Below are 27,611 nucleotides of genomic sequence, written 5' to 3'. Positions count from 1 at the left end.
GAATGTTTCTTTAGGGCAAGAAACATGCAATAGTTGTTTAAAAATTAACAACACGATGTGCTCTTTGCATTTAAAAAAGCACAAAATTAACTCCAACCAATACTTAGAAACCTTGGATTCAAGCAAGAATTGGATTAGAAACCCTGGAGTAAAAAAAAATAAAAAAAAAATCATACTACTTTACTACCAGATTATAATGTTTGATACAAATCCTGCTGTATCAACAACTTTGTAACCGGCTACACAATTACATGACCCGGGGAGCTCGGACCTTCTAGCCCATCCCTTATAAACACCATTGTTATAACTGCCTTCTACTACCAAACCTCCCCCTGCATACCAGCCACTCCCCCCAATTAAATACCCCAACACAAAATCTTGGATTTAAATTGGCTGGCAAGCAGCCGTTTATTTAAAACACCATTAAATAAAGTTTAACTTTCCAAATAATTAACAAACAAATATCCAAATAAATAAATGCCAAATAAATTACATTTTACACTTTGATAAGCATACATTAACATAAATTAACACAACACTCCATTATTAATATAATTATTATTAAACGGGATTATATACTGTTAACATATTACATTGAATATAGCTTAATGAACCAACAACAACTTAATTCCCCTTTTAATAATACATAACCATTACAACAGTATCCATAATGTTATTAAACTCCCAATTATACACCCAAACAACCAAGCTGCAGGTCTCAGAAGGCAAAATCCCACCCAACAAGAATTGAACCCTTCCAACATCTCCACCTTGGCCCCTAGCTGCCCAGCACTGCCTTCAGGAGCCATAATCATCCGTTCACTATAAAGGGGAGACCCCACCAAAGGGGATCCCCCCTGCCAAAATCCACCCCTTTTCAATACACTGAATCCCTGCCTTCCAAGACCCCAACCTCTAAAACGAACCCACCTCTCAACTCTACCTAAACATAAGAGGGAGGGTGGGTGGGAAACTTTTTCTTTCCAAAAGAGGGCCTCTCACTATCGTCCAGCCCCTTTTAACATCTCCCATTCCTAATCTCCTCCTATCTCACGTTGTACACTAGCCCAGCCCCCTCTGGCAACACTACCCTTTTTCTTAACCCCTTAAAAGCTCTGGGCTAGGCCCAGCCCCCGGTCATGTAGTCACTGCGCCTAATTCTTACGGCTACGTGCCTCTCTGTACTGTGGTCTGATCACTGGGGGAAGAAAGGACTGAGGACATGCTTACTACTGTCTGCAGCAGACTACCAACATTACTTGTACAACTCACTGAACTTGAGTTCCAAGACAGGAGCTTCAGAAGCTGTAAAATGCAATTTGTTGTGACACATAAATAATGCTGTAGGTCTCTCACAGGTTGACTTTAAAGGGCAAGTCATTGGATATTGACACTGGAATGGGTGTGCAATTTATCTTCATCTCTGTTCTTCCGTTTCCAAGATCCTGAGCTCAGTTCCACCCCTGGACTTCTCTGACACCCTGTGGAGGGATAATGAAGTGCAGACCCACTGGGCAGATGGGTCAGGCTGGGATATAGCTAAAGGTTGGGTCTGTTTGCTGATGGTGTGCAATCAGTGGCATTATTAGGATTAGTGTCACAACCCCACCACATCCCCAGGAGGCACACAGAGGGTCCCCTACATTCTGGACAGCGGAGGGTTCTACCAACAGCCACCTGCCGAATGAGCATCATCCTCCTCTGTGCAAAAAAAGGAGTGCACCTTTGCTGTAAATCCTTTTTTTTCTCCAGGGATAAGCTTTATTACTTCACTTCCCAAAACCTTATTGCTAAGGGCTTACTAACAAATACTTATTACAGAATACTTATTAAAAATTAAAAACACCAGGAGCAACAACAACAGTGCATGCATATGAAACTTTGAAATAATGTTTGACTAGATATGCATTTTGGAGTCACTCGGTCCAATTATCCAGCAAACCTGGAATGGATCTGGTCCAACATTAAAAACATTTGCTAACAAATAGCAAGTGACTTTGAAGAAAACCATTCCAAGTTTGCTGGATCACCCAGTTTCACTGATAAAAGTGTATCCTCTCCAGAGCTTTAATAAATCAGGTCCACTGACTCTGATGGTGCCTGGTGAAACCAACAACCCCTACTGTCATCCCTTTGTACATCGGGATGATAATACTCAAAGTGTATGTAACAGGAACAAGATTTGGCACTGTTGGAAGGTTGTTTGAAAAAGTTGATTTTTCAGTTCAAATATTCTTAATGCAAAATTATTACCGGAAAATAATCCTCTGATGCAATATTGGGGGTGGAATTTTGGCCAAGGAGAATATTTTGGGCTGTTTATTTTAAATTATTGGAAAATGAATAGAAAGTGTGGCTAGGCAGTAGGAAAAGCAACTACAATATCATGATGTATCATTACAGGGATCACTGCCAGGATGAAAGAGGGCCTGATTCCTCTGTATTGATAGAATTGTGGGGTATATGAATAGAAAGATTACCAGGAGGAAGGAATTCCTAACATATCGATAGAATTTTGGGGTATATCACTTGATGGATCACCAACAGGAGGGAGAAGGTCATGATTTACCTATATCAGTTTTCATTGACCTTTTCAACATGAGGGCACCTTTGAAATAATGTTCAGGACTTCAGGGAACCCCTTCTATTATTATTATTATAACGCCAGCTCAAACTACAATGATGTGGTGGTCAATGGAAAAAAATGCCTCTTACAGTGTAGGCTGGGAAGAGGGGGGGTACCCTAAAGATAATTGGTGTCACTGACCTGAACCCCCCAGCAACCTTTGAAGGTAACCTAGTTGAGAAATACTGCTGTCTATAGATCGAATTCCTGGGGCACATCACTAGATGGATTACCAGCAGAAGGGAGGAAGTCCTAAATACATGAAATTCTGGGGTGTATGACTAGACGGATCAACAGTGGGGGAAAGTCCTGAATCCCCTATATAGCACATAATTATAGGACCACCAGAAAGAAGTGGTACCTAATTTATTCTATAGCAATTGAATTTTGAGGTACCTCACTAGACAGATCACCAGCAGAAGGGAGGAGGTCTTAAATCTCCAATATACATAGAATTTTGAGGTGTATCACTAGAGGGATCAACAGAGGGAGACAAGCTAGGGACACACGTGCAATTACTGATGTTGGAAAGAATCTTTCACAATCCTTTCCAACGACTTAGCACGATGCATGAACGAGTACTGTACATATAGCACCGTTCTGCTCTATAGAGAGGGGAGAGCGAAGGAGCGGCACCCCGCTGTGGGCTCTCCCTCTTCCCTTGCATTAGGATCATTTGTCGTCCACCGTCTGTGGATCTGCCAGGACGGTTGTTCGGACGGTGGAAGACGGGCGCATATCAGCCTTGAGACGATTATTAAGTGAGAACCATTGGACGTGTGTACGTAGCTTTAGTTCTGAATCCCCTATATAGATAGAATGTTGGGGGTACAAATCTATTGAGATCACCAGCAAGAAGTGGTTCCTAATTCTTCTTTATAGATAGAATGTTGGGGTACAGAGGGGGCTCTGATTCACCCATAAAGAATACAATGTCTAGTTCTGGAGAACACAGAAGATAAAACAAGAGTTTAGATAGGCAACAAAGTGGTGAATGGTCTTAGGGATACATCAAGTAGAGACTACATGGACTTTTTCATTGTATATTACAATATATATAGAAAAGGAAGAGGGACATGGCTGAAACCTTTAAACACAAAGGTTTGAATATGGTTAGGGAGGGTTCAATTTTTAAATCTAATAATAAGAACATCAGGACACAACCAACACAGGTCCGACTCCAGGAGGACAGTTCAAAATAACCTTAGAAAGTATGGAATTTATGGAACAAATGTTCAGCAGAAGCAATGAGTGTACAGTAGGTGAATTTAAGTTCCTTAAATCAGAGGGAATTTCCTCAATACATTCCCAGTCTCCACAAACTAGAGTTGCCTTAAATTCAGACCAGATCAAAGTTAAAACTCATTTTTTTTTTAATTCTTCTTGAAGACAAAGTTCTGTAAATATCAGTGCCAGTATGAGAACATTACATTCAATTACTCCGAGTCTTCAAAAATCAGGAAATGTTCAAATGTCAGGACCATTTCCTTAATTTCATTAGTGATTTTTTTTCCTATTGTGGATTCTGCTTTGGCCAGTTATGCTATTCCAGGTCAACACAAAGACAAAAGAGAATGTATTATCTGTCAGGACAAAATTATATCCTGCGTGCATGTGCACCCTGCAGTTTGGGACCATATCCATACCTGACTATGTGTGAAATGTACTTTCTGCATTTTGTCTGAGAAACAGAAATATGTAAAATTTCAAGTAAACTAGGAAACCTAAACACTTTGAAAGTATCCAAGCAAATCAAGTTCACAAATATAACCATATAACCACCAGAGATTTCTGAAGTCTTTTTTCTGCTGATGGCTAGCAAGCAAGCCAGTGAATTTCTTTAAACCAAGTTATGCCATCCAGGAAAAAAATAATGCCTTCCTACCATGTGCCTGTATATCATGCAAAGCATAAATACTAACAAACATACTAAAATTGATAACATTACCCCAAGTCATTTAAGATTTGGTTATCACTTAGGAAATATATGATAAGATCTAAATATTGAATATCTATATTAAATGTTTCTATGACTGGTAGAACCATTACAATAAAGGTAAATTGCTCTGCAGGGGATTCAGGAATGTACCTGTTTTCAGAATATAAGAATATTGGAATTCTCAGCACTTTTCCACCATTCTCAAAGCAAAACATTTGTGGTTCTGTATGATCTCTGGACCGCAGCACAATGTTCCTGGGGTAGATATAGTTCTCTTGAGATCCACATTGAAAGTCCATAAACCTGCACAGAGATCTTCTGTGCTAAAATGTTACAGAGCCATGGTCCTAGCATGGAATCCACTGCTCCACAGTACTTTTCCACATAAGAGTTAAAGATCAGGTTTTTCTCACAGGTAGATTTTTTAACAAGCATGCACTCAGTAGGGTTCTTGTTGAGATTTCACCTTCACGAGATAGAACCAACATTTATCCTCCCCACAGCATAAACATCCATAAACTATACATTGATGTTGATGGACCATTCAATCAATAACATGGAAGATATATTGTCCCAAGACCTTCTCACAGCTTAGCTTCAGCAATTACATTTTTACGCGATCACATTTCCTTCAAGTCTCAGGATCCTGAAACATATGACTTCCTTCCTTACCTTTTGTTGTACTTCAGGAACAAACTGAAGGTGTTTGCAGTGTACTCAGTTCTCAGGCTCGCACATACAGAGACAGAACAGGCTGCAGTAAAATCAAGAATGCAGCACACAGTGATGATATAATTATGGGACAAGATGAATCAGTGTGTGAACAGTGTGTGTGATAAATAACGTGCTCCACCTGCAATGTATACGCCCAGTGATGAATTCTGACCACCTGTAACTGCATGCATCGTGCATCTCACACAGGAATCTCCAGTCAATGACACTACACTGTATATCACTAAAGGCAATGATCTCATACCTGAACGGTAGTTTCCAGACACCCAACAATGGGGGTCTATCAGCATAGGAGTTTATCATAGTATAACCACAAGCTCTAGATAAATGTAAATTGACAGCAAGGTGCTTTAAATAGGACTTTTAATATACGGCTTATGCAATTTTTTAAGGTATGGAAACAGAAAAGTTAGAACCTTGATTAGGTTTTTATTGCTGCCTATGGATCCAAAAAGATTGACATTCTCCATTTGTCCTGGTGAATATTGGAAAAGGACCTAATGCGAAACCAAAATTGTATGGCATTCACTGTCACAGAACATGTAATAGACTGTGTCAATAGCTTAATAGGGAATTTCATTTCCTCCACTTCAGGGGGTTTCCTTTGGCTTTCTGTTGTAACTCAAGACAAAAGCAATAGACAATCTTCCTAAAAGGACGATCCCAGCAAACCAATCACTTGACTATCCTAATCAAAAAAGTTTTGGGTTAAAATACACCTGAAAATATGGAATGCTCCCCTTACATAAAACAGACCTTATAATAAAGGAAGGGTGCTTGAAATGACAACCATGAAGAACCAAAATTCACCAGCACTCTAAAATACTATTAATAATAAAATGTTTTGGAGTGCTGTTGACTTTGTGTGATGATTCCAAGGAAATTATTGAAGAGGTCATTGCTGGGCTCCTTTTGAAAATAGTAGTTGTTTAATACTTCTAAAAGCACTGTATTCGAGGCAACTTTCTTGGTATCAGAAGAGTTACAGATTTAAAGTTTATATCAAGTTTTAGGGATAGTGAGTATACAAAGTTGGGTTTGGGGATCAAAGGGTAAAATTGAGAATAAAGTTCAGTATGTAGCTATTACTTTTTAAATGTGGTAAACTAACTTTCAACATGGTAATTATGTGAGACATGAATAAAATGTATATGAGCTGAACGAAGAGCATGAAACGCAAGCATGTGAGAATTTCGGGAAAAGCTTTTTTCACCACCGCCATTCTTTGGACGCCACCTGAAAAGAAGATGGCCAAGATGTATGCTGCAATAAATGATATGTGCAAAACAAACAATATAACATATTACATAACCGCCATGAGAGAAGGCTGGTATTTATGGAAAACAGGACATACAAGTTACTGTACTACAAAGGCTCATTGCTGTAAAATTCCACTAGCTGCTGCCAAAGAGAAAAGAAAATTAGGACCTCTGGCACAAAAACCTGAACAAAATAAGTAACCTGAGATAATAAAGGATTATCTTCCACAAGGATCATGTCCATGCTTCTCTCAGGTTGATGGCATGGAGACCATGGTAAGCTGCATAGATGCCGCTGCCAATTCTCCTGGCCAGTCTCTTACTTTTATGTATGCATGGAAAATCCCATTCGTTCTCACCATTGGAATGTGGGATAGGTGGCCTCCCTATAGGGATGAATTGAAATTTCCACTTATTGTTGTTGAATGAATAATTATGTTGGTCTGGAGTTTAGAACGTATGGTGGTTTTATACAATATTTACTTCGTACTTATGGTCATGGTTAAGGTCATAACAAAAAAAGTGTTCTTTTATATAATAGAGGGACTATTAATAATGCAGTGAACCTGAAATTTAATGAGACAGTCCTTGATGGGGGATTATTACTGGCATTGAAACATGTAAACCTGGAAGATTCTCCACCAGGGAATATTTCATGGAATGTCAGATTCACTGCTTCATAAATGGACCCCATAGACTTGTAACCAAAAATTAAAAGGTCATACAGAATAGGGAGACAGAATAGCAGGACGGGGATTCTTTTACAGATTCCAGATGCATCTCTAGGTGTAAATACCTCTATATACGACCTCTCTCATTTTTCACCTGGTATAAGACCCCAGCAGGTCATTGGGCTTCCAAATCCTTTGCCTCTCCCATTAGTCAGCATGGCCTCTCTCCATCTCTCTGTGGGTTTCTTTATCTTTTCTACTTCTTTTTGTGCTCCCCACCATCTCTGTACTTTTGACCATTGTGTAGCCAACGTCAACTTTTTCTTTTTTTTTCCTGCTGAAGTATTTGCACACAAGCTGTCCTTCAATGGTATGGAAGATTTAATGCTTTGTGCAGATCACAAAAACGATGATTTATAATCGTTTCGGATGGAACAAACATTTGCTCTACGGACAGACTGCTCGGGTACTGCTGAGCTGCCTCTTCTGTTCTATTTGAGTGAAGGGTGCCATTTATTGGGGACTACAAGGGCTGGTGGTTGTCAAGGAAAGAGCCGCCACTGACAACCACCAACTAATGAAAATACAAGCTGATATTTACATGATGCTCAAAATCTTTTCAATTCATTTCACAGAACTAATTTGCACCTATACATGTAGAAGCATGCTATTTCTTTAATATTCCTGTACTGGTATACTGGTGAAGGTTTTCACAGTACTGGGTGGAAGGACTGCAGTCACCCATCACATGATACTTCAATGTTAACAACACAGATAAGTTTGTATTTATATTGGGAAATACATAGAAAGCTTTTGGTTATTTTAATTCTCTGCGGTTTAGTAGCACAGTCAGCTAGGTAGATTCTATCTGTGAGTAATATTATGAGTCACTTGTAAAAGTTTTAGACAGTAGAGGGAAAAAAATGACATGTATAATACAGTACTGACTGTGAAAAATATAATTACTGCCAATTTAATTGTACGAACAAAAAGTCTCCTAGAACCGGAAATTCACTGCACCCATAAAGGTGTTACAAGTAACGTAATGAAAATGAGTTCTACGATACAAAAGACCTGCTGAGCACTAAATATAAATCTTACCAATACACACATACACTGTAATAAATACATATATATATATATATATATATATATATATATATATATATATATATATATATATAATGATATCGGTATCATCATAGAAAAATCACTAAAGAATGACCAGATAGTTCTGGAACCTGACCCCTTCTGTAAAATCAGGGAATGGTGCCCCCTAAAGGTCTGTGAACCAATTACACAAAAGAGAAGGCAGAGACTTGGGAGTCTTGGGAGAAGTTAAAGTGACTACAGAGATGCACAGCAAAGTAACAGAATGTCACACAAGGAACACTTAAAATCAAATCAAATATTATTTAATAAGGCTGGAGAAAGTGAGCCTAGAGAGGGGGATAGAAGGCATGCTTATAGAAGTTTAAATGTTTCATTCCTAAATTTTGGAATTTATTGTGTCCAATCAGAACTGTGGTATAGGGGGTGGGCTCATTAGCCTAATTTATTCAGCCCCAAGGTGTACAACACTGACCTGAAAGACTTGCAAACAATGGATGCATTTTCCATTCTTGCATTGAGCCAGGGCCAAAGAAACCAAAATGACCTACGCTGAACCAGTATGATGAATTTAGGAGCCAGGTGTTATTTATATATCTTATTTCACAACAAATCCCAAAATGTATTATCTAGAACAATTAGTGATGCAAAATATTCCATACACCAAGGTCACTTCTATGCTTAGGATCATGGAATTTTAAGTGCACATTTGGCCCAGAGATGGACCAGCTAACCCAACCCTCTCTCATATAGGGAACACAGAAACAAAGGACCTTTTCAAAAATATGAAGGGTTAATATTGGTCAAAGAAAACACTTGTTGGTTTAACCAATCATTTTTAATTATTTCTTCAGAATGGAGGTGGGGCAGCATGCGTGTGTGAGGTGTTAAAGAGCCCCAACTCTTTAATTAGGAGCTATGGTAATTCCTTGCAATATTCAGAAAGTCATTGACCATCTTGTGCTCAAAATCCATATTTCATAACAATTAAAGTTCTAAAAAAAATTACAATAAAACCAATACGGTTTGCTTTTTAAGTCATAAAGATATCTTATTTCCCCCTGTTACTCTAAAATATTTCTTAATTAGTTGTTATAAATAATTCATATCCTTTATAGAGAACTGCATATCCCTTAATGCCTGTGGCTACAATTCATGCTTTGTTCGGAATGTCTTCCTTTGTAGCCACCCCCTTTTGTATTGAGCTGTAAAGTGTAAGCACGCCCATCCATGCAAGGAATCATGGGACATGTAGTCTTCCTATAGACCTGAAGCTGACATCGCAGCTGCTCTGCTGCCCTCTAGTGTTTAGCCAGAAATACTAAGCACCACTAGCAGCCTCTACACATTTTGACTGCATAAATGGAAACTTTTAAAAAGTAATAATGAATTTTAAATATAAACTCATTTATCATTTCTGAATGTGAGTTCTGTGACTTTTATATCTTCTTTAAATGACTCAAAGGATGATGATACTGCTTAACCAGCTCTGCTGCAATGCTACAAATCACTGATGACTTGCAGCTCATGGTGTTCTTTTCAGTCGATATTGCCATCTAGTGTAATAAATGAAGTACTGCATTTAGATGAAAATGTGTGCATTCAAGCTGGACATGCAAACAACATTAATTATTGAATTATTTCATGTGCTGCCATCAATCAGCACTATTAATGCAAGATGATGCACCAAAAAATGGACTTTGTTGTATGCATCACACAGGTTCTAACTAGGACTAATAAAACTATACATAACCTGTGTACAAGCATTGTACTGGGCCTGAAATGATTGCTCAGCCATTAAACTGAAACAATCCCACAGTGTAAACTATTGTTTAACACAACTAAAGAAGAAAACCATTTTGATGAAATTCCATTGGATTTTTCATCACTGCTACTGATCGATTGAAATTTTGTGTTACCTTCCCCACTTCCTAGAATGTAAGCTCTTCGGGGGAGGGTCCTCTCCTCCTCCTCCTGTGTCACTGTCTGTATCTGTCTGTCATTTGCAACCCCTATTTAACGTACAGCGCTGCCTAATATGTTGGAGCTATATAAATCCTGTTTATTAATAATAACGGAACTGCAGTTTAGTGCAATTGATTTTGAGAAGTTGCCACTCTTTTATATAAGGGATTAATATATTGTTACATTTAATGATCATCTTTTTATGTTATGTGTCAGGGGAGGGGACCAAAAAAATACTGGTAGATTTGGGGCCTATTAACCAATCACATACAGACTGAAAATAAACTATAAAGAACAATGCAGAGACAAATGTTTGGTGCAGAATTATATATATATATATATATATATATTAAAAGGAGAGGAGAGAAAAAAGAGACGCTTTTTTGGCACAATCACATACAATTTACTTATGACTTAACATGGAAATTACAAACCGATTCATTGTGTGATATTACATATCATATACTTTCTTATGAGCTATTGTTTCAAATAAGTAATATGTCTAGTTCCCGACGCGTTTCCCTCATCTCGTTCCTGACGCGACTCATCTGCTGGCTGGCTGTGGACGCTCTGTTTATTTGTTTAAACATTGTAACAAGGTACAGGTACTGGTACCTTTTAAACACATTAATAAAATCTATGTACCCTGAGGGCAACCTACAGCTTCTTCACTCCTTGAGAGAGCTCCTGACTTTTCCTTTTCATCCACGATCATCCTCTTCCCCAAAATAAATAACACATTTTATTAAGCACATAGTATACACAACATCAAAACTTGGCATCCATATATTATTTTGGAGTACAGGAAATCAATCTTTTGTTATCTAAGTCTCTACATTCCCGAGGAAGTCAATAAGATGAAACGCGTCGGGTACGGTGCATATTACTTCTTTGAAACAATGGATAACTCATATTAAAGTATATGATGAACCTTTCATGACATTGTAACATCACACAATCAATCAGTTTGTAATTTCCATGTTAAGTCATAAGTAAACTGTATGTGATTGTGCCAAAAAAGACTCTCTTTTTTCTGTCCTCTCCTTTCAAATTATTGTGGCTGAAATGTTTTTGCAGATGCTTGGCATCCTATGCCATGGGATTACATGCAACATTCCCAAACACCTGCTAGGCACTTATTAGGCATTTAATAGGTGTTTAGGAAGCATGAGGAAGAAGCAAATGGAAATGATGTTTGTTCTCCTGACTCACAAGTTCTTAGTATAATAACCCAGCCTTTCGCAACCTTTTTAACAAGATGGAACCCTTGCAATAATGTTCATGTCCTCAGGAAACCCCTCCAATAATTATTATATCCAAAGCTCGCATTATATCAGCATGGTGGTCAGTGGGAAGAATGTCTCTTACATTGCTGGCCATTGGGAAGATTGTCACCCTTATAGATATCCAAAAACATTCTTGGTGTCATCCAAGTGGCATAAATTGCTCATTGCTCAAGGAACCTCTAGCAACCTCTGCAGGAACCCTGGTTGAGAAACCCAGTAATAACCCCTAAAGACATGATGTCCATAAAGCTCATGTTGGAATGAGGAGGGGAGAAGCCAAGGTGTCTTCAGCTTCCTTCATTCTTCTTGCTGATTCCATTTGGGAGTTAGCCCAGGGAACGCACACGCCCAAAGGGGATGCCCTTGATTATTTATCTCTAATAACTTTCACAGATACACAGAGATTTTGTCTGCATTTTATTAGGAAACTGGAGTGAATCTGATCTGGCAGGGAGGACAATAAAGAATCCCCAGAAGAGATCCATCTAACTCACAAGATGATGAGCACAAAAAGAAAATGCGTTCTCATAACGCACAATGGCGCCAGCAACACTGTAATGATGTTAGCAAGGAATGGATGATTGTATACTGATTGTATTGTTTTACCAGTGAGACCACAATAAGGATTCTTTTATTTATTAAAGACAGGAATTTTAAAAAAATGTAGATTTTGACAACTTTTTACATGTCTCATAACGTGTATTTCTTTTTACAGTTTGGACACGGGTTACTTTTTTTATAGCAATTTTTGTGGGGACCCCATGTTGCTTCCCTGGCAATATGAACGCTTTCTACTGACATGGTTATCATAGATCCTAAAGAATTCAGCTGTATCATAATGATATCACAAAGAGGTCTGGTAATAAGATAAAGGGAGCAGAGGAAGAATTGTATCATTGCTCCTTGTCCTTTAGCTGGGGATGAAGAAGTGATCTATGAGTGAAACTGAACCACGCCACGGGAAAAGCTATTCTGCCCTGTGTGATGGGGCTGTGCTGCTTGGCAAAGCTGTGTAAATCTCAAGAACGCATAAAAAATACAAATCTGTTGCCAGATAAAACAACTCCCTGTGTATTTCTTTAATTAACAATTTGCCTGAAGTTTAGTTTCAACCAAAGTGTCTTGGATGATCATTTTAGATATAGCTCATCCAGCTGTTCTCATGTCTTGCTCATGACCACTGACTGCCTGCACTAGGAGCAGTGATTAATCTGGTCTGAAACACAATTAGTATTGTTTCCCTGCTGTTATAATTATCATTAACAGTCAGCACTGATCTCATCTGCCCTCCTACAAACATATAAACACAAATATTCAGATTATGGAGCCTTTGCATAACAAATGCTACTACACAGGCTGTTCAGATTCTACCATTCATATTACTGGTGCTGGTAGGTAGTAAGTGGCAAGTTTCCTTTGCACAGATGGCCACTAGAAAGAGCACCTTCATATATATATATATATATATATATTATGTAGCACCAACTTCTTACGCAGTGCTGTACAAAGTCCATAGTCATGTCATCAGCTGTTCCTCAAAGAACCTCACAATCTAATGTCCCTACCATAGTCATAGGACATTTATACAGTCTAAGGTTAATTTTTGGGGGAAGCCAATTACCCTTACTGCATGTTTTTGGAATGTGGGTACCCGGGGGAAATCCACGCAAACAAAGGGGGAACATACAAATTTTAAGCAGATAGTGTGCTGGCCGAGATTCAAACCTGGGACCTAGCGCTGCAAAGGTGAGAGTGCTAACCACTGAGCCGCCCTGCTTAGAAGTATAAAAAAATAAACCTTTTTACTTTTGTATATATTTGTAATTTTGTGTTTATGTGACTAGAGTAATGCACACAATTTTACTAGTGTATTGTACAGTCCCATCAAGGTATGTTAATGAATGTGAAGTTTTCATTGGGTTTAATGTTAGCAATAATATACCGTAAGTTATCTTTAAAAAATAAATACATTATATATATATATATATATATATATATATATATATATATAGAAAGATGGCTACACACAAGAATAAACATTTACATTTCTCTTGTATTTGACAGTAAATGAGACACAATGGTACATTCATTTTATAATGGGCCTATTTTTTATGATCATGTTAGACAGGAAGTCTCCCTAGCAAAGTTCTCCATTAGCAGTCACACATATATACAGAATGATATACAGAATGTACAGAACCTTTCTCCCAGTAGAGAGAACAGTTAGGAAATGTCAAGATAAGATCCATTGCTACATATGTACAGAATGTACAAACACATTTTTACCAGTACAGAGAACAGCTTGGAAAATCCATTGCTGAGCATTCTTTAAAAAGAAATCTTGCCACTGTGATCTCCCTTACGCGATGAAATCCCAGTGTTTGTAAGTACACATGGCAGAATGCTGGGACAGCAAGATGTAATGAAGCACAGCTACCCATACGTTTATTTTTACAGACGCGCAGCACTGGAAGATTGCTCCAATTCCGCTCTACTTAGCTTCATCGTCTACAAACAAAGGGCGTGGGGATTACTTGTATATGTAGTATCTCAGGCCTGGACTATGACACAGATAAACATGGCCTATAGGTGCCTAAAGTGAAACGCAGATCAAAACATTTGTTTGGGAAATGTTCTAATTTTACTAAAGTGGAAATAAACCTAGAAATAAAAACAGGAAGCTCTTTAAATATAAAAGGCGATGTATTTTCTGCAATAAAATTAACTTACCTGCCTGGTCGCAATTACTTATCAAACTCACCTTTGCTCTCTCCTTTGCTGGCACCGACATCTTCATCCGGCACTTTTCTGAGTTTGGGATCTCTGGCCAGGCGAGAATGACATAACTCCCGCACTTGTACACAGGAGTTCATTATTCCTTTCAAGACTTTCTTTTTTGAAATAGTATTCTAATAAAATGGTTAATCTGGGGCATTGTGCTGGTTTAACGATAAGTTATTACAAATTACTGTCCTTGTGTCCACTTGCTTCCTAATAAATAATATCTCCATGATAAATCGCTGTTGTACACCCATGGAGTATTTGGACCAATGACAATGTTTTCTTGAGAAAGTGCAATCATTTTGTTCAGAAGGTCATCTGCAGTCAAATTGAATTCTGTTTAAATGTTTTCCTCAATTATGTCCTAGACCAGGATATCAATAGGAAATCTGAACAGTAAAAATGTTATTAACATAGAATTTAGAGAGAACAAAAGCAAAACCTTACATTTAATGGCTGTGGAACTGACACAGACAAGAATTTAATTGAGCGTATTAGTATGTGGCCACTTTGAGGAAGGTAAATGTGATCTGTTAGTTACAATTACCAACCACTTCATTGAAGAAACTGGAGGTTGAATCTCATTCTCCTTCACCGTTCTTCTGTTGGCAATGGGGCTCTGAGCATTCTGGATGGAAGAAGCTGAACGTTTTTATTCAAATCAAACATTTGTGCTAGCAGATCAATAGTTGCATGACCAGGTAAATAATCAATAACACCCAGATATCAAATCTTTCACCTGGTTGCCACCGTGCACCCATCAATTCAAATCCATTCTTTGTCTGCTCTGATCACCAATAGAAGGGAAAGCTCCGTACATTGAGTTACATTATTGGTGAACAGGTGAAGGGAGTATGGCATTGATTGGGTAATCTACTTACCTTGTGTTCTTTGTGACTCAGGAAAATAAAAAAAATGCCATAGAGGTTTTCCTGCAATAAAACTCAGTAAATGACACCGCAGTGATGTGAAGGTTGGCAGAAAAAAAGAAAAAGTAAATTTCCATTTGCCACGCAGATTTGCTTGAAAGCCTAAATTAAATTTTACTGATTGGGTTTTTATAAACTTAAAACAAGCTACCAAGTTTGGGTTTATTCTTTTGTTTAGCATACAAAACATGATTCCAACAAATACGGAACATTGGTATTATAGGGTAGTTATTAACAATTTATGAAAATTACTTTTGCTACTTACAGAAGTAAATAAGCCTAACCACATCCTCAAAATGAAAGCTTTGTTTGTTTTCCAGTGAAATCTGATTGTGAAGCCATTAACGAAAGGGGCTATTTTTTTATTGCAATAGAAAGTATCCTCAGTGATATAATATTACACGTTCCTGTAGGTATTACAAAAGAATAAGTAGAAACCATTTATGATGGCTCAGTGTTTCCAATAGGAAAAGACAATGAGGCAGAAAATGTGAAATGGCAGGTTCTATATTAGAGAGGTCATGGTTGGGAATATTCTGACCATAATAGGAAGTGATGGAGTAGAAACATTGTCAGTTATTCCATAGGAAACTTTCACGAAGGCTGGTAAAGTAATGTCGTACCATTACAGCCTCTGCACTTGTACAGGCCGGTCAATGAGATGATGGCCAAGACAAAAGGTTGAATCAATATGGTTGAGGTCCTTTAAGACCTACTCTCCTCACAGGGGCATGGGGCAACCACAAAATACAGTATGATAACAAGAAGCAAACCTTCCAACTAAGCATGTCATCCAAAAACCTACAAAGTATTGGTGGCCTCTATATGCTCCATAGCTTGAAATGAAAGATGTCTATACCTGAACCTAAAAAACTGAAGATCTGCTGTGTCATAATGAACAGCCAGAAATGTTATTTATGCCCAAGAAGTGCAATAAAAAATTGTCCTTTGTCCAATTCCACCTGAAAATGCAATGAAATGTCCCTTTAGGCTCATAACTGCAGTCTGAGATCATCCAATGCACGGCTGTTAAACTCAGGAAGTTTAGTAATGTCATCACTCCAATGACGTCACCACTCCAATGACGTCACCACTCCAATGAGACGTCACCACTCCAATGAGACGTCACCACTCCAATGAGACGTCACCACTCCAATGATGTCACTGTTCTTCCCGCCGCAGAAGTGATTACTTTGCTGATTCAGAGTCTGGGCAGCTTATAGGCATTTAATCAACTATAAATTCTGCATTATATCAAAGTGAGCATGATAGGAATGTAAGGCTGTCCAAAAGCTAAAGCTGAAGCTGAAACCGACCACAATACTCATCTAAAGCTTATTATAAACTTCACCAATGAATGGTTTGCTAACAAGAAATAGAGGGTTATGGGCTGGCCTAGTCAAAGTATATGAAATTAGAACAAAGAAGAAATAAAAGAGCTAGGGTTTTTGTGCGGCAACAAATATTATATTGTGAATAAAGGTCATATACAAGAAATTTTGGTTTACATTTAGTTGTACATTGTTTTGCTTGATCTTTCCATTGATCAGTATGGGAGAGTCAAAAATTTAGCTATACAATAGTAATACAGTGGCCTAATCAAAGCCTTGATTTGAATCCCATTGACATGTAAGAGATCTGAAACAGGAAGCCCATGGAAGAAAACCAAAACATTTTGTAACTGAAGGATTTTGACATGGCAGAGAGTCAATTTCATACCCTGATAGGAGATTATTTAAAATGCCTAAAATGCTAAAGGGCCAATGATTGTTTATGAGACCAAGAGTGTGCTTACTTTACAACTATTGACTATTTTTGTTAAACAGATTTGAAAAATGCCCTTTTTTTTCAAGTACCTCATCTTTACCTATAAGTGTTGGAATTAGGATACAATCTGAGTCTGTTTAAATACTCCTAGATTGTAAGCTCTTCTGGGCAGGGTCCCCTCCTCCTCCTGTGTCACTGTCTGTATCTGTCTGTCATTTTCTCCTGCTATTTTATGTACAGCGCTGCATAATATGTTGGTGCTATATAACTTTTGTTTATTATTATTAATAATATTAATACTAATAATAATGAAAAAAACATCCTTTTCACATATTTGTAGCAAACCTGCTAAAAACTGTTGTTAAAGGCAAGGGGAACTCTGGAGCAGCAGTGTAACCTCAACATGCAACAAATTTTCTTTACTGAAGTTTAGCTATTATTATTTATATGACATTACTGTATTGTAGATCCAGGGAGCATCTGATTGCTCTGGAGTATCAAAAAGGAATATAACTATGGCAGAGCAAGTCAGACCATGCTTTTTAAGGGATTTGTGGTTTCCTTTGTGTTTTAGGTTTATGTGGATGCTATTTTTTCACAATTAATTTTTTAGGATAAAAAAGAAATCCATTTCTTTTGTCAGTCTGACTATGTAACTATCCATGCATCTCATTACTAAAGCCAACATATACTTTACTACTACACTAAGTATCCTGACTACAGATACTGAGTGCTCATTCTCATCTTGACGTCCAGGGTCCATTGCATTTGTAGTTGGTTTTAATGAGTGGGCTGGCATTGCACCAAACATCCTAGAAATAAAACCACACCATTTTTTGCATGCAAGCAACAATGCATGCTTATGCATTAGGCTACATACACACGTGGGCTGATATCGGACGACAGTCTTGCGTGTGTACAGTGCTGGTTGTCCATTGTCTGATCAACGACAAACGATCATAATGCAAGTGAAGGAGGGAGAGAGCACAGCAGGGTGCCGCTCCATCGTTCTCCTCCCTCAGCTCTCCATAGAGCAGAACAGTGCTGTTTGTATAGCACTCATTCATGCTTCGTGAAGTAGTTTGTCGTTGGAAAGGATCGTGAAACATTATTGCACGTGTGTATGTGCTTGTGCACTGCGGTGAGCTGCAATGCATGTACTGTGCTGCTAATGAAAATGAAGTGCACTACAAACTGCTGATAAAACAGTGAGGATTGTCCATAGAGAACCTTCAGCCTGGTTTAGCTATCTGGGGGAAAACCCTGTAGTCATTTTGAGTACAAGCCTTTAGGGCAGGCTATGTGTGTGGCCACATGGATAATGAATGTCCAAATGCAAAGCAATAGAAGATGGTAGGAACTGCCCTACTAACTTGAAATTAGCCTTTACCGACAGCAGGTAAAACGGATAGGCCTAAAGGGTTCCAAAGCAAATAACTTCCACTTTGGAGATAATGAGCTGTTGCAAATAGGCTTTCATTGTACACCATCATCTGTGTGCAAGGGCCTGAACCAAGCCATGAACCGCTTGCTTAACTGCAGTTGTTGAAAAGTCCCAGTGCACAAGGAGAACCCTGCAAGAAACACCTTTTACACAATCCACTGCTTTAATAAGACAAAACGTCAGATATAATTATATAGACACGAAGCATGATACACAGAGTATAAATAAATTCTGACAATTACCTTGCTCCAAAGATATCTTTCTTTGCCAGATCAATACCAGACACAATTTTAACTCGAAGGATGCGAGATTCTTCCTAAAAGAAAAAAAAGAATAGAACAATGTGCCATTAGAGATTGGAAGACCATACATCTTACAGCAAATTATCCATCAGTTAGATGAATTAAAGAGCAGCTTCAGGCAACAAGTAAAATCAATCAGGGAACTGTTAATGTCAATCAGAGATCACGGCAGTTGTGCTAAAGTTAGCAAGTCCGCTCAGTAAACCTTTAAAGAGCAACTCCCCCAAAACTGATATTTAAGCTTTAGGTGATTGATGGAAGATGGATAGGATGATGGATTTTTTTTTTCTCACTAGGGTTTCATAGTAAGATATGGTAATTAGAATTTCTAAGTATATCCAAATGCTACAGATGTTATAGAACTATTAGCCTCATGCCTTTGCAGTTGTTTCCCCCCAAAAAACAATAAAACAGTGATTGGGGAACTGGCTGCCATACTGGGAGAGAATGGAAACACAATATGGTGCACTGAATAATAATAATAATAATAATAATAATAATAATAATAGGCAATAGGACTTTCTGCTGTTTGATTCAGTTAACCAGTGCTAAGGTGGAAGTGCAACACCAGATTATAGCAGTAAACTCCTTTAAATTCGGCAATATAAAACCCAATGCAGTTACATTTATCAGGGTTTTTACAGGGTTGTTGGTGCAAGTGGGTAAGTTGGCACTTGGCTTAAACAAAGGACATGAACCAAAATAGATACTACTCTCTATTGGCATATTGGCATGGATTTGGCTAGCAGACCAACCAAGTGCAAAGAATGAATGAACAACATTCAAACATAATGAGATTTTTCTACATTTTGCCACTTGACAAAATGCATTATTGCCTAAGAGAAAGACAATTTGTGGACATTGAGTTGATATGGCTCTTGATGGTCTCTTACTCAATACTGGAGCCAGTTTGTGCCAAACAACCACCATTTTAATTTTTTTTTAATTATATTTTTCTAGGAAAGAAAAACAAAAAAAGAATAATATAGACAATAAAAAAAATATAGACAAAAAATAAAACACAAATTTTTTCATGGAATTAAATAAAGTAAACCTGTAAAAATATATATATATATTTTTTTTTTTCACAAGAAATGCTCACCCTTCAGTAAGCAGAATTGCCAGTTTCCATTGCAGCAAAATTTGTGTGAATCAATTTAGCTGAAATCACTCTGCATATTTTTATGCACAGTACACAGGCTGTATGAGCTTATTTAAAATATAACATATTCATATTTGATTGGAATACACCCTTAAGCGTCTATCATATAATCAGGTTTGTAGAATATTCAGTGAAAGCCTGTCCCTTCCCATTTTGTATATAATCTCCATTAAGGATTAAAGCAATATGAAGTCATTGTCTTTCTAAAGATTCTTTATTTATTCCTTGACATCTTTGTTTTCAGCGATTCGCCCTCTAATCACTGTACCTATTTTTTGCTCTTTAAGCTCCTAATTGGAAGAGCCAATTACTGATCTATGTCGCTCAGTGAGCGCATTACTGTTAGTGATGCTTGTGTTCAAAACTCGTTGTGTAATCTGAAGAGCGAGGACCTTTCCAGGAAAGCTGCATCACATGGCCGGGGAAATGAGTGTCCTAAATCACATCCATAATAATACAGAAAGTGAACACATGATAGATGACGTACTATGGCCGGAATGAAAGGGACGTTGCATTCACAAATGAGAATGAAGCCTTGAATTAAATACAGGGAACAAAGTCTACAAAGCTTTTCACTGTGTTATCCAACCATTACTGTACTGAATAATATGTCCCCCCACACAGTTTGGTGATCACTTTGATAATCCATGAACCTCTTTTGCTTACTGGTTGGCAATGCTGTCAGGTATCTTTTTCTCTTTCCTCTGATTAAACCGTCCTTAATATCAGTCTCCTATTATCCCTTGCACAGCAGAACTCAAATTGGGAGAATAAGGGTCACTTCAGACTTGCAGATGACCACAGTTTTATGCTGCAGGCTCAACCACAGTCCCAACTGCTACCATTCAGCCTAATAGGGGCAGGTGAGAAGCATTTTTTGCATGCATTTGCAGTAAATCGCTGTGCGGTTCCTGAAATCGACAAGTTGCTTTGGACTGTGTGGTTGCTTTTCCAAGTCCAGACAATGGACCGCACTGCGACTCCAAGGGCAACATGTGCAAACAAGTTAGCCTATGGAGCAGTTTGCCGCCTCACAAAGTGGCTTGCTATGTGAGTGGAAGCAACAAAATGCTCCCTAGGTTAATGTGTTTGCACATGTTGCCTTTGGGGTTGCAGTGTGGTTCATTCTCAGAGGAAGAAAAGCAACCACATGGCAGTCTTCCACCTGCGGTCATGGGCCTAAGGGTACAGCCATTGAAGATCTAATGCATTTCACAGTGTTCTCTAATCAAGGCTTTTTCAGAGGGCGGGAGAGCAGAGTGGTAACTGTATCAGAAGGCTGTTAATCCTTTATTGCCTAGTCACAAGCTGCGGTGGATCCTAGACCAAGGTTCCCGCAGTGTATTCTACAGAAAGATCTCAGACTGGGACCTGATGAGCACTTCTGGCTGTTCACCTGGCAGTCAGCTCTAAGTTTAAAAAACACAGTTCATTGACATTAATCAATATAAGGTTAAGTTAAGCCAAGGGAGGGCCGAACATAATTGGCTGAAACGAGGCAACCTCGCTGAGATTCCATGTGACAGCCGAGATGAATGCCACTGTTATGTTCATTGGGCACCAAGATAAAACTTTCGGTTGAACTGGGAGAACAGGACCCAGGTGCTGCAGAACAGCCATCTGCATCAATGTGATTCATTGTTCTACTGTAATAAACAATGAAACCTGGGAGCAGAACCCTGAGACGCTAACTGTATTACTCAGCAAAGCTTTTTATTAGAACATGCTATGTTCTGCAAAAAAAAGGAAGCACACTGCATACAAAAAACTTGTTCATTACAGTTTAAATACATACTCCAATACAAAATAAAAATGTTTTTTTGGAAAAACATTTTATTATGCCATTTAAAGTCCAAATGCAATTTTGTATGTATTCTAAGGGTGCCAGAAAAAGAACAATATGCATTCCAATTTTTTGTACGATTATTTGTGTAAAAAATCTGAATAATGTAACCAAAAAAAAATAGGAGTAAATTATGCTGGTTACACCCATGATTTGGGCACAGGTGTACAAGAAACTAATCATAAAATAAATATGCATTGATCTCCTTAATGTAATTTTGTCCAGTGCATTTTTAAGTGAACATGCATTTTCCCCATGCATTGCAAAATACCAGGTACAGTTTATTTCCCCCAGCAATACCTATTCTTCAATACTTCACCACTGCATTTAGCTGGCTGAAGAAGCAATTTACCCAGTGTAAGCCAAACAAAACCAAAAAAATACAAAGTCTCCAGCAGGAAGAGGTATTTGGCAGACGTGTGCCTTTTTGGTTTGCGTCATGCATTGTAGATCATGGCACTGCAAAGAAATCCAGACTCTAGAGACAATGTAACTCATGCAGGAATTACATATTTGGTGCTGTCCAATGGTCGAAGAGGATTGCCATGGGCCCAGAAGAGTCAGTGGCAAAGATGGCAGCGGTGAGAAGATCCTGGACCTGTCATCACTGCTACCCATTACACAAATGTAAGTGTGTGCCATAATCAGCAAGTATGCTATGCAAAAAGGCACAGCTGAAACTAATGGCAAAAAGCTAACTCACACCAACCAAATATTTTGTTCCACCAAGATTGTCCTTAACATAGGTCAATGGCCCAGAGTGGGTGATCGTGACTGGCCTATTGCTGTCACTAATCAACGCTTCTCTATACTTAGAGAATCAAGATATTTTTTTAAGCAGTAGCAGCAAAGCAAATGGAATTGTGCTTTTTGGGAGTGAACCAATAACGTGCATTAAGTATAAAAATCCTGGGCCCTGTATTTTTATTTTTTTTTATTTTTATAAGCATGCATCTCTGCCAAATTTGAGTCTACTAATCCAGTTGGGGCAGTTTCTTCTAAAAGAGAGATGGGCATGTATCCAACCTCTGACTCCCTGTAATCTTGATTGCCTAACTTATTTCAATTCACAATATAGGCTTTTCATGCCATTATCGTCATCGAAGTAAAGCTGGAGGTAAATCTTTTGCCTGAAATAGCCAATAATTACCCCGTAGCAAATGTTTAATTTTTAATCCTGAATATCATACATATTTAACACACGCACATCTAACTATAAAGAAACAAAATTATTTTATTATATATGTACTGCAAACAACAATACGGCATGGCAATAGTTTAATAAGTTCCTCTGTTCTTTCTCAAGGCAAGCATTACACTAAAAGTGGTTAGGGTCAGAAATCAAAATGAAAAATTGGGTTCAATCTTCTACAGCAAAGTACTGAACAGTCTCATAATTTGAATCTGTAATTTAATTATAAAATCAGACTTTTTGAATAGAAATGTTCTTGCTCTTGTTCTTGTTCCTGATCTGAACCCCTATTGTGCTTCATGTGCAGAGAAGTATGGAGGAGGGGGATGGACCAGCCTGGAACTGGTAAGGAAGAATGAACATCAGCGTAAAGAGAATTCTCAGATGACGGGTAATTTGCCACGTTACAAGGCTCTACAAGACAAATGTCTTCTAGAATTCGTTATGGGGAGTCTCACGGTTCAAAAGATGTAAATAGGAGCAGGTCTTCCCTCTGGGGAACGTATTAATGTAATACACCAACGGCCATAACATTTCAGCTGGTGCCTATAATTTACATTCTAATGGCCCTGTATGAGAAATTCTTAACACTTGCCTATTCACAGCCAAAGCCACTCTGAACAGATGGAAAAAATGTGCAAGATTATCACCAACTATCAGCGAATGGGATGAATAATTCATTTTGTAGTCAGTTTTGACCCAAAGTTTTTGTTGATAATTCAACACAGATTGCTAATTAAGAAAAATAGTAGTGGTTTCTAAAAAATCTTTTTTGGTAAGCCAATCAATTTACTTTAAAAATATATCTTCGATATTTTCAATTATTGCAGCAAGTGGATGCAATAGGTTTTTTAGGTGATCGGCAAAACAAAGGATGAAACCAGGGTAAAATAATTATTTTATTTAAAAAAGAAATTGTAAAACTTTATGTACAGTGCAATATAAATGTGATTCAGGAGCACCTGCCACAAAGCTGTGCAATACAAATAGTATAAAATAATACATAATTTTTGGTTACAAATTAGCTTAGTGAAAACCATTGAATAAATTAGGAATCCAGATCCAGACATACAGCTGAAACTACATTAGTATGCAAATGGAAACCTTTGTCCTGCCTTTGTCTACTTCTCAGACCTTTCTCTTGGCCTTCTGGCAGGTTAGGGAGGCGACACTGGGCAAAGTCAAACTTTTTGCATGATAAGTTAAAATTTTCATACAATTTCAAATGTCTATACCGGTCTTTCAAAACCATTTTAAAATGGGAGAACCCTTCAAATACCTTTCAGGTCTTCAGGGATTCGCTTCTATGATTACTTTATCCACAGCTCAGTTTATCAGCATGGTGGTCAGTGAGAAAAATGTCTCTTACATTGCTGGCCAGGGGAAAAAAATGTCATCCTTAAAGATCACTGGTGTCACCAAAACTGAGCTGGGAAGCACAAATTGCTCATTGCACAAGGAACCCCTAAAAACCTCAAGTGGAACCCTAGCTTAGAAACATTGGCCTATACCCTCCTATCTACTAATTGATTTAGCTGCAGCTTATTATATGTTCTTTGTGAAGTTTCCTGATTTTGCACTACCCATGCAATCGACCTGCAGCATTGCTAACAGAAATGGACCGCAGAAGTATTCGGCTAAGACTTTCCACCAATTCATTTACAACTCATTCAGGAAAATCCAAAAGACAAAAATAGTTTTAGCCGCGGTTTGAACTTTCTCTGCCCCTGTCAATTGTAGCCGGCCTTATATTGAGAAAACCTTTTTATTTTCCTCTAGGCAGCTAGTGGCAAATCATGTGCCCTGCCATGACTCATCCGTCCACAATCCAGTTCTTTTACTCCAGCTGTGCAGCAAGGAATATTGTGACCTCAGAGACACCACTATAATCCAAGATGTAAATGTTAGTGACAGCAAGAAGCAGATATCCATTGTCCCAACATGTCATCCCATCAATCCCTGCAATGAAAATTCCACTGGTCCAATTCAGTCCTGTGTATACTCCAGTATAAAAACAAGCCCTTAGTCACTATGTACATATAATACTGCAAACAGTGCAGAATAAGCATAAAATAAACAAAAATAATGAAATTATACATATATATGCATTCAGAGACAGAGAGCCGGTGTTGTCACCTCCGGGGTACTGGTTTATATATGTGCATAATGACAGAAACAATTTGTGATTTGATGCAAATTGAACACTTCCCAATGGAATTGCAGTCTGCAGATGCCTTGAATATGTGATGTGCTGTTGTTTACATCGCTCATGGGATTTGGAAGTATGCGCCAATCAAAATTTAAAAAGTAATCCTAAAGGAAACACAGCCTACCGCTCAGGGATTCAACTCTTCATCTGGGCAATGTTGTATTGTACCAGCACATACCATTCCCTTGTGCGAATTGTCTAGGAATTACGTATGATTAGCAGTTTGTAATAAGGAAGAGATGTTCCTAAGCACACCCATTTGGGGCTCATTGCAGTCTCCCTGGCATGAGGAAAATGAGCATGTGCCATCTTACATGCCCCAACGCAGCACATGAATGACCTATCAATGACTGAGCATCGACAAATACATCCATACAAAGTCATTATAATTATTGGAGGAAACACAGTTAAACAATTTTATTAAGATAAAGCCAGATAGATGCAGCAGTGGCTAAAATTAATAGAGCTGGAAAGAGAGAAAGCATGCCCCTCATACCCCAAATTACCAGGAAATTTACTCTACTCCAGGCTGAAGAATGAAAGGCACGTATATAAATCAATAGCTTTGCCCAGTTTTATATATATATATATATATATATATATATATATATATATATATATATATATATAATATATATAGTCTTGAATAAATTAAATATGATATATTATGATTATATTAAAATGATCTCCCCTGTACAGAAGAAATATTTCCAAGCAATAACATCTCCAGGAACATAAAACCTGGATGTGATCCCCCCACAATTTGGGGATTGATGTAAAAATCTTAATTTCCTAAGAAGCTGTACACAAAATGGATAAGATTCACACTGTCATGTGAACTAATAGCTCCAGACATCCTCAGAAGTTAAGTCATATGAGACAATGAATTGTGATTAGAATTTTGGCATTTGTATGCACTTTTCCAGGTAATATGAGTCAGAGAACATGAAAACTGACCTGTAATACTCCGCTGATGGAGGAAATATGTACGTGATTCATGACTAAGTTTGATTTACTACAGTGAAATAACTCTAGAATAAATCATAACACATGGGATTACTAGAAGTCACAGGTTTCATTATTTCCTGTACATCAGCTTAAATTTACCACAAGTCTGATAAGGACCAAAAAGATGCACAAGGGTTCATTTGATGGGTTTTTGGAATTATCACTCAGCTTTGCTATATTCTGTACAGGGTGGTGAACCATTGAGCACAGCATGGGACATGAAAGATTAGCACTGGAAATGCTGCTTTATGTAAAGACTTCAGAACAAGATATGTTTGGCCTGCTCACACTACAACAAATGTCAGAGCATTGAGGTACTTTTTGGCGCACTTTGTTAGGCAGCCCCATAAAAAAATGTTTAAACCAAAATGACTCATTGCATTTTATTGCAATAAAGGTTCTTGTTCCTGGTATAGGGTGGCCATGCTCTATCCCTCGGTGTATAGTAAATTTATTACATGGGTTTTCTATGAAGGCTTCAATTAGCTAAAAGTACAAATAGGGAGAGTGACCCAACCTGTAGTTATAGTGATAGGTCTGCCAACCCCTTTATGGACCAAAATATAAAGAAACAAGAAACAGATGTTTTGTTTTTTTTTTTGGGCAAAAAGCCTAAATGTATTTATATAGTGAATCAAACAACAGGTAAATCACAGAAAGATTTGTGTGACTCACAACATAGACACACGTGGTTAAAAGTACATTCAAAATGAAATGAAGGCATCCCTAGATGTCAAATTGATAGGGATATGCCTTGCTTTCGAGACAATAGGTTGTCTGACTATATATTGCAAAAGATGTAGAAAAGCTCAATAATCTCTATCCCAACGCGTTTCATCCAAGGGGCTTCATCAGGGGATGCGTAGAGAAAGTCAGAGCAACCTAGCCCTAGATGTGTTCCTAGTCTCTCAGGGAGGATACTTCAACTGGCTATTTCAACACACATTACCCAGGCATGATCACCATCAGGAAAACAGTTCTTTGCCATGCAACCCTGTATAAAATGAAAGTAGACCAGAGTACAGCTTTAATTTCTTTGAAAAGCAACATTTGAGAATGAAGAAAAGTGGCAAAGTTCCCGGTTATCATTAACCTTCCTGGGCAGTTCATTTCTGTTTGGATTTATATGTCTAAAAGCGGTACATTGTCTTTCATGAAAATTTGTTTTACGGTATAATAGTATGAGTATAATAAAGTTTGTAACACAAAATCAGGTCAAAATAATGAATTAAATTAAAAAAAAAATACATTTAATAATAAACTTTGACATGATTTTGAGTTTCCAACCTTCATATACTCATACTATTATATTATACTCTAAAACAAATTTTCATGAAAGACAATGTACCACTTTTAGACATATAAATCCAGAGTATTGCATTCAAT

At 37.8% G+C, this 27,611-nt stretch overlaps 1 protein-coding gene across 3 annotated transcripts in view; it reads right to left on the bottom strand.

Annotated features, from left to right (window-relative positions):
* The window catches only part of NEDD4L (NEDD4 like E3 ubiquitin protein ligase), a 221,180-nt gene that overhangs the window by 128,687 nt on the left and 64,882 nt on the right, over nucleotides 1-27,611 (bottom strand). For all 3 annotated transcript variants that reach the window (XM_072416533.1, XM_072416534.1, XM_072416535.1), the window contains exon 2: nucleotides 18,752-18,825. In XM_072416533.1, coding sequence (XP_072272634.1) covers nucleotides 18,752-18,825 — 74 coding nt within the window. The remainder of the gene's footprint in view (nucleotides 1-18,751; nucleotides 18,826-27,611) is intronic.

The sequence above is a fragment of the Pyxicephalus adspersus genome, chromosome 6 (assembly GCF_032062135.1).
Source record: "Pyxicephalus adspersus chromosome 6, UCB_Pads_2.0, whole genome shotgun sequence".
NCBI lineage: Eukaryota > Metazoa > Chordata > Amphibia > Anura > Pyxicephalidae > Pyxicephalus > Pyxicephalus adspersus.
Note: the sequence above shows the minus strand (reverse complement) of the source record. Positions and strands in the feature narration are given on the sequence as shown.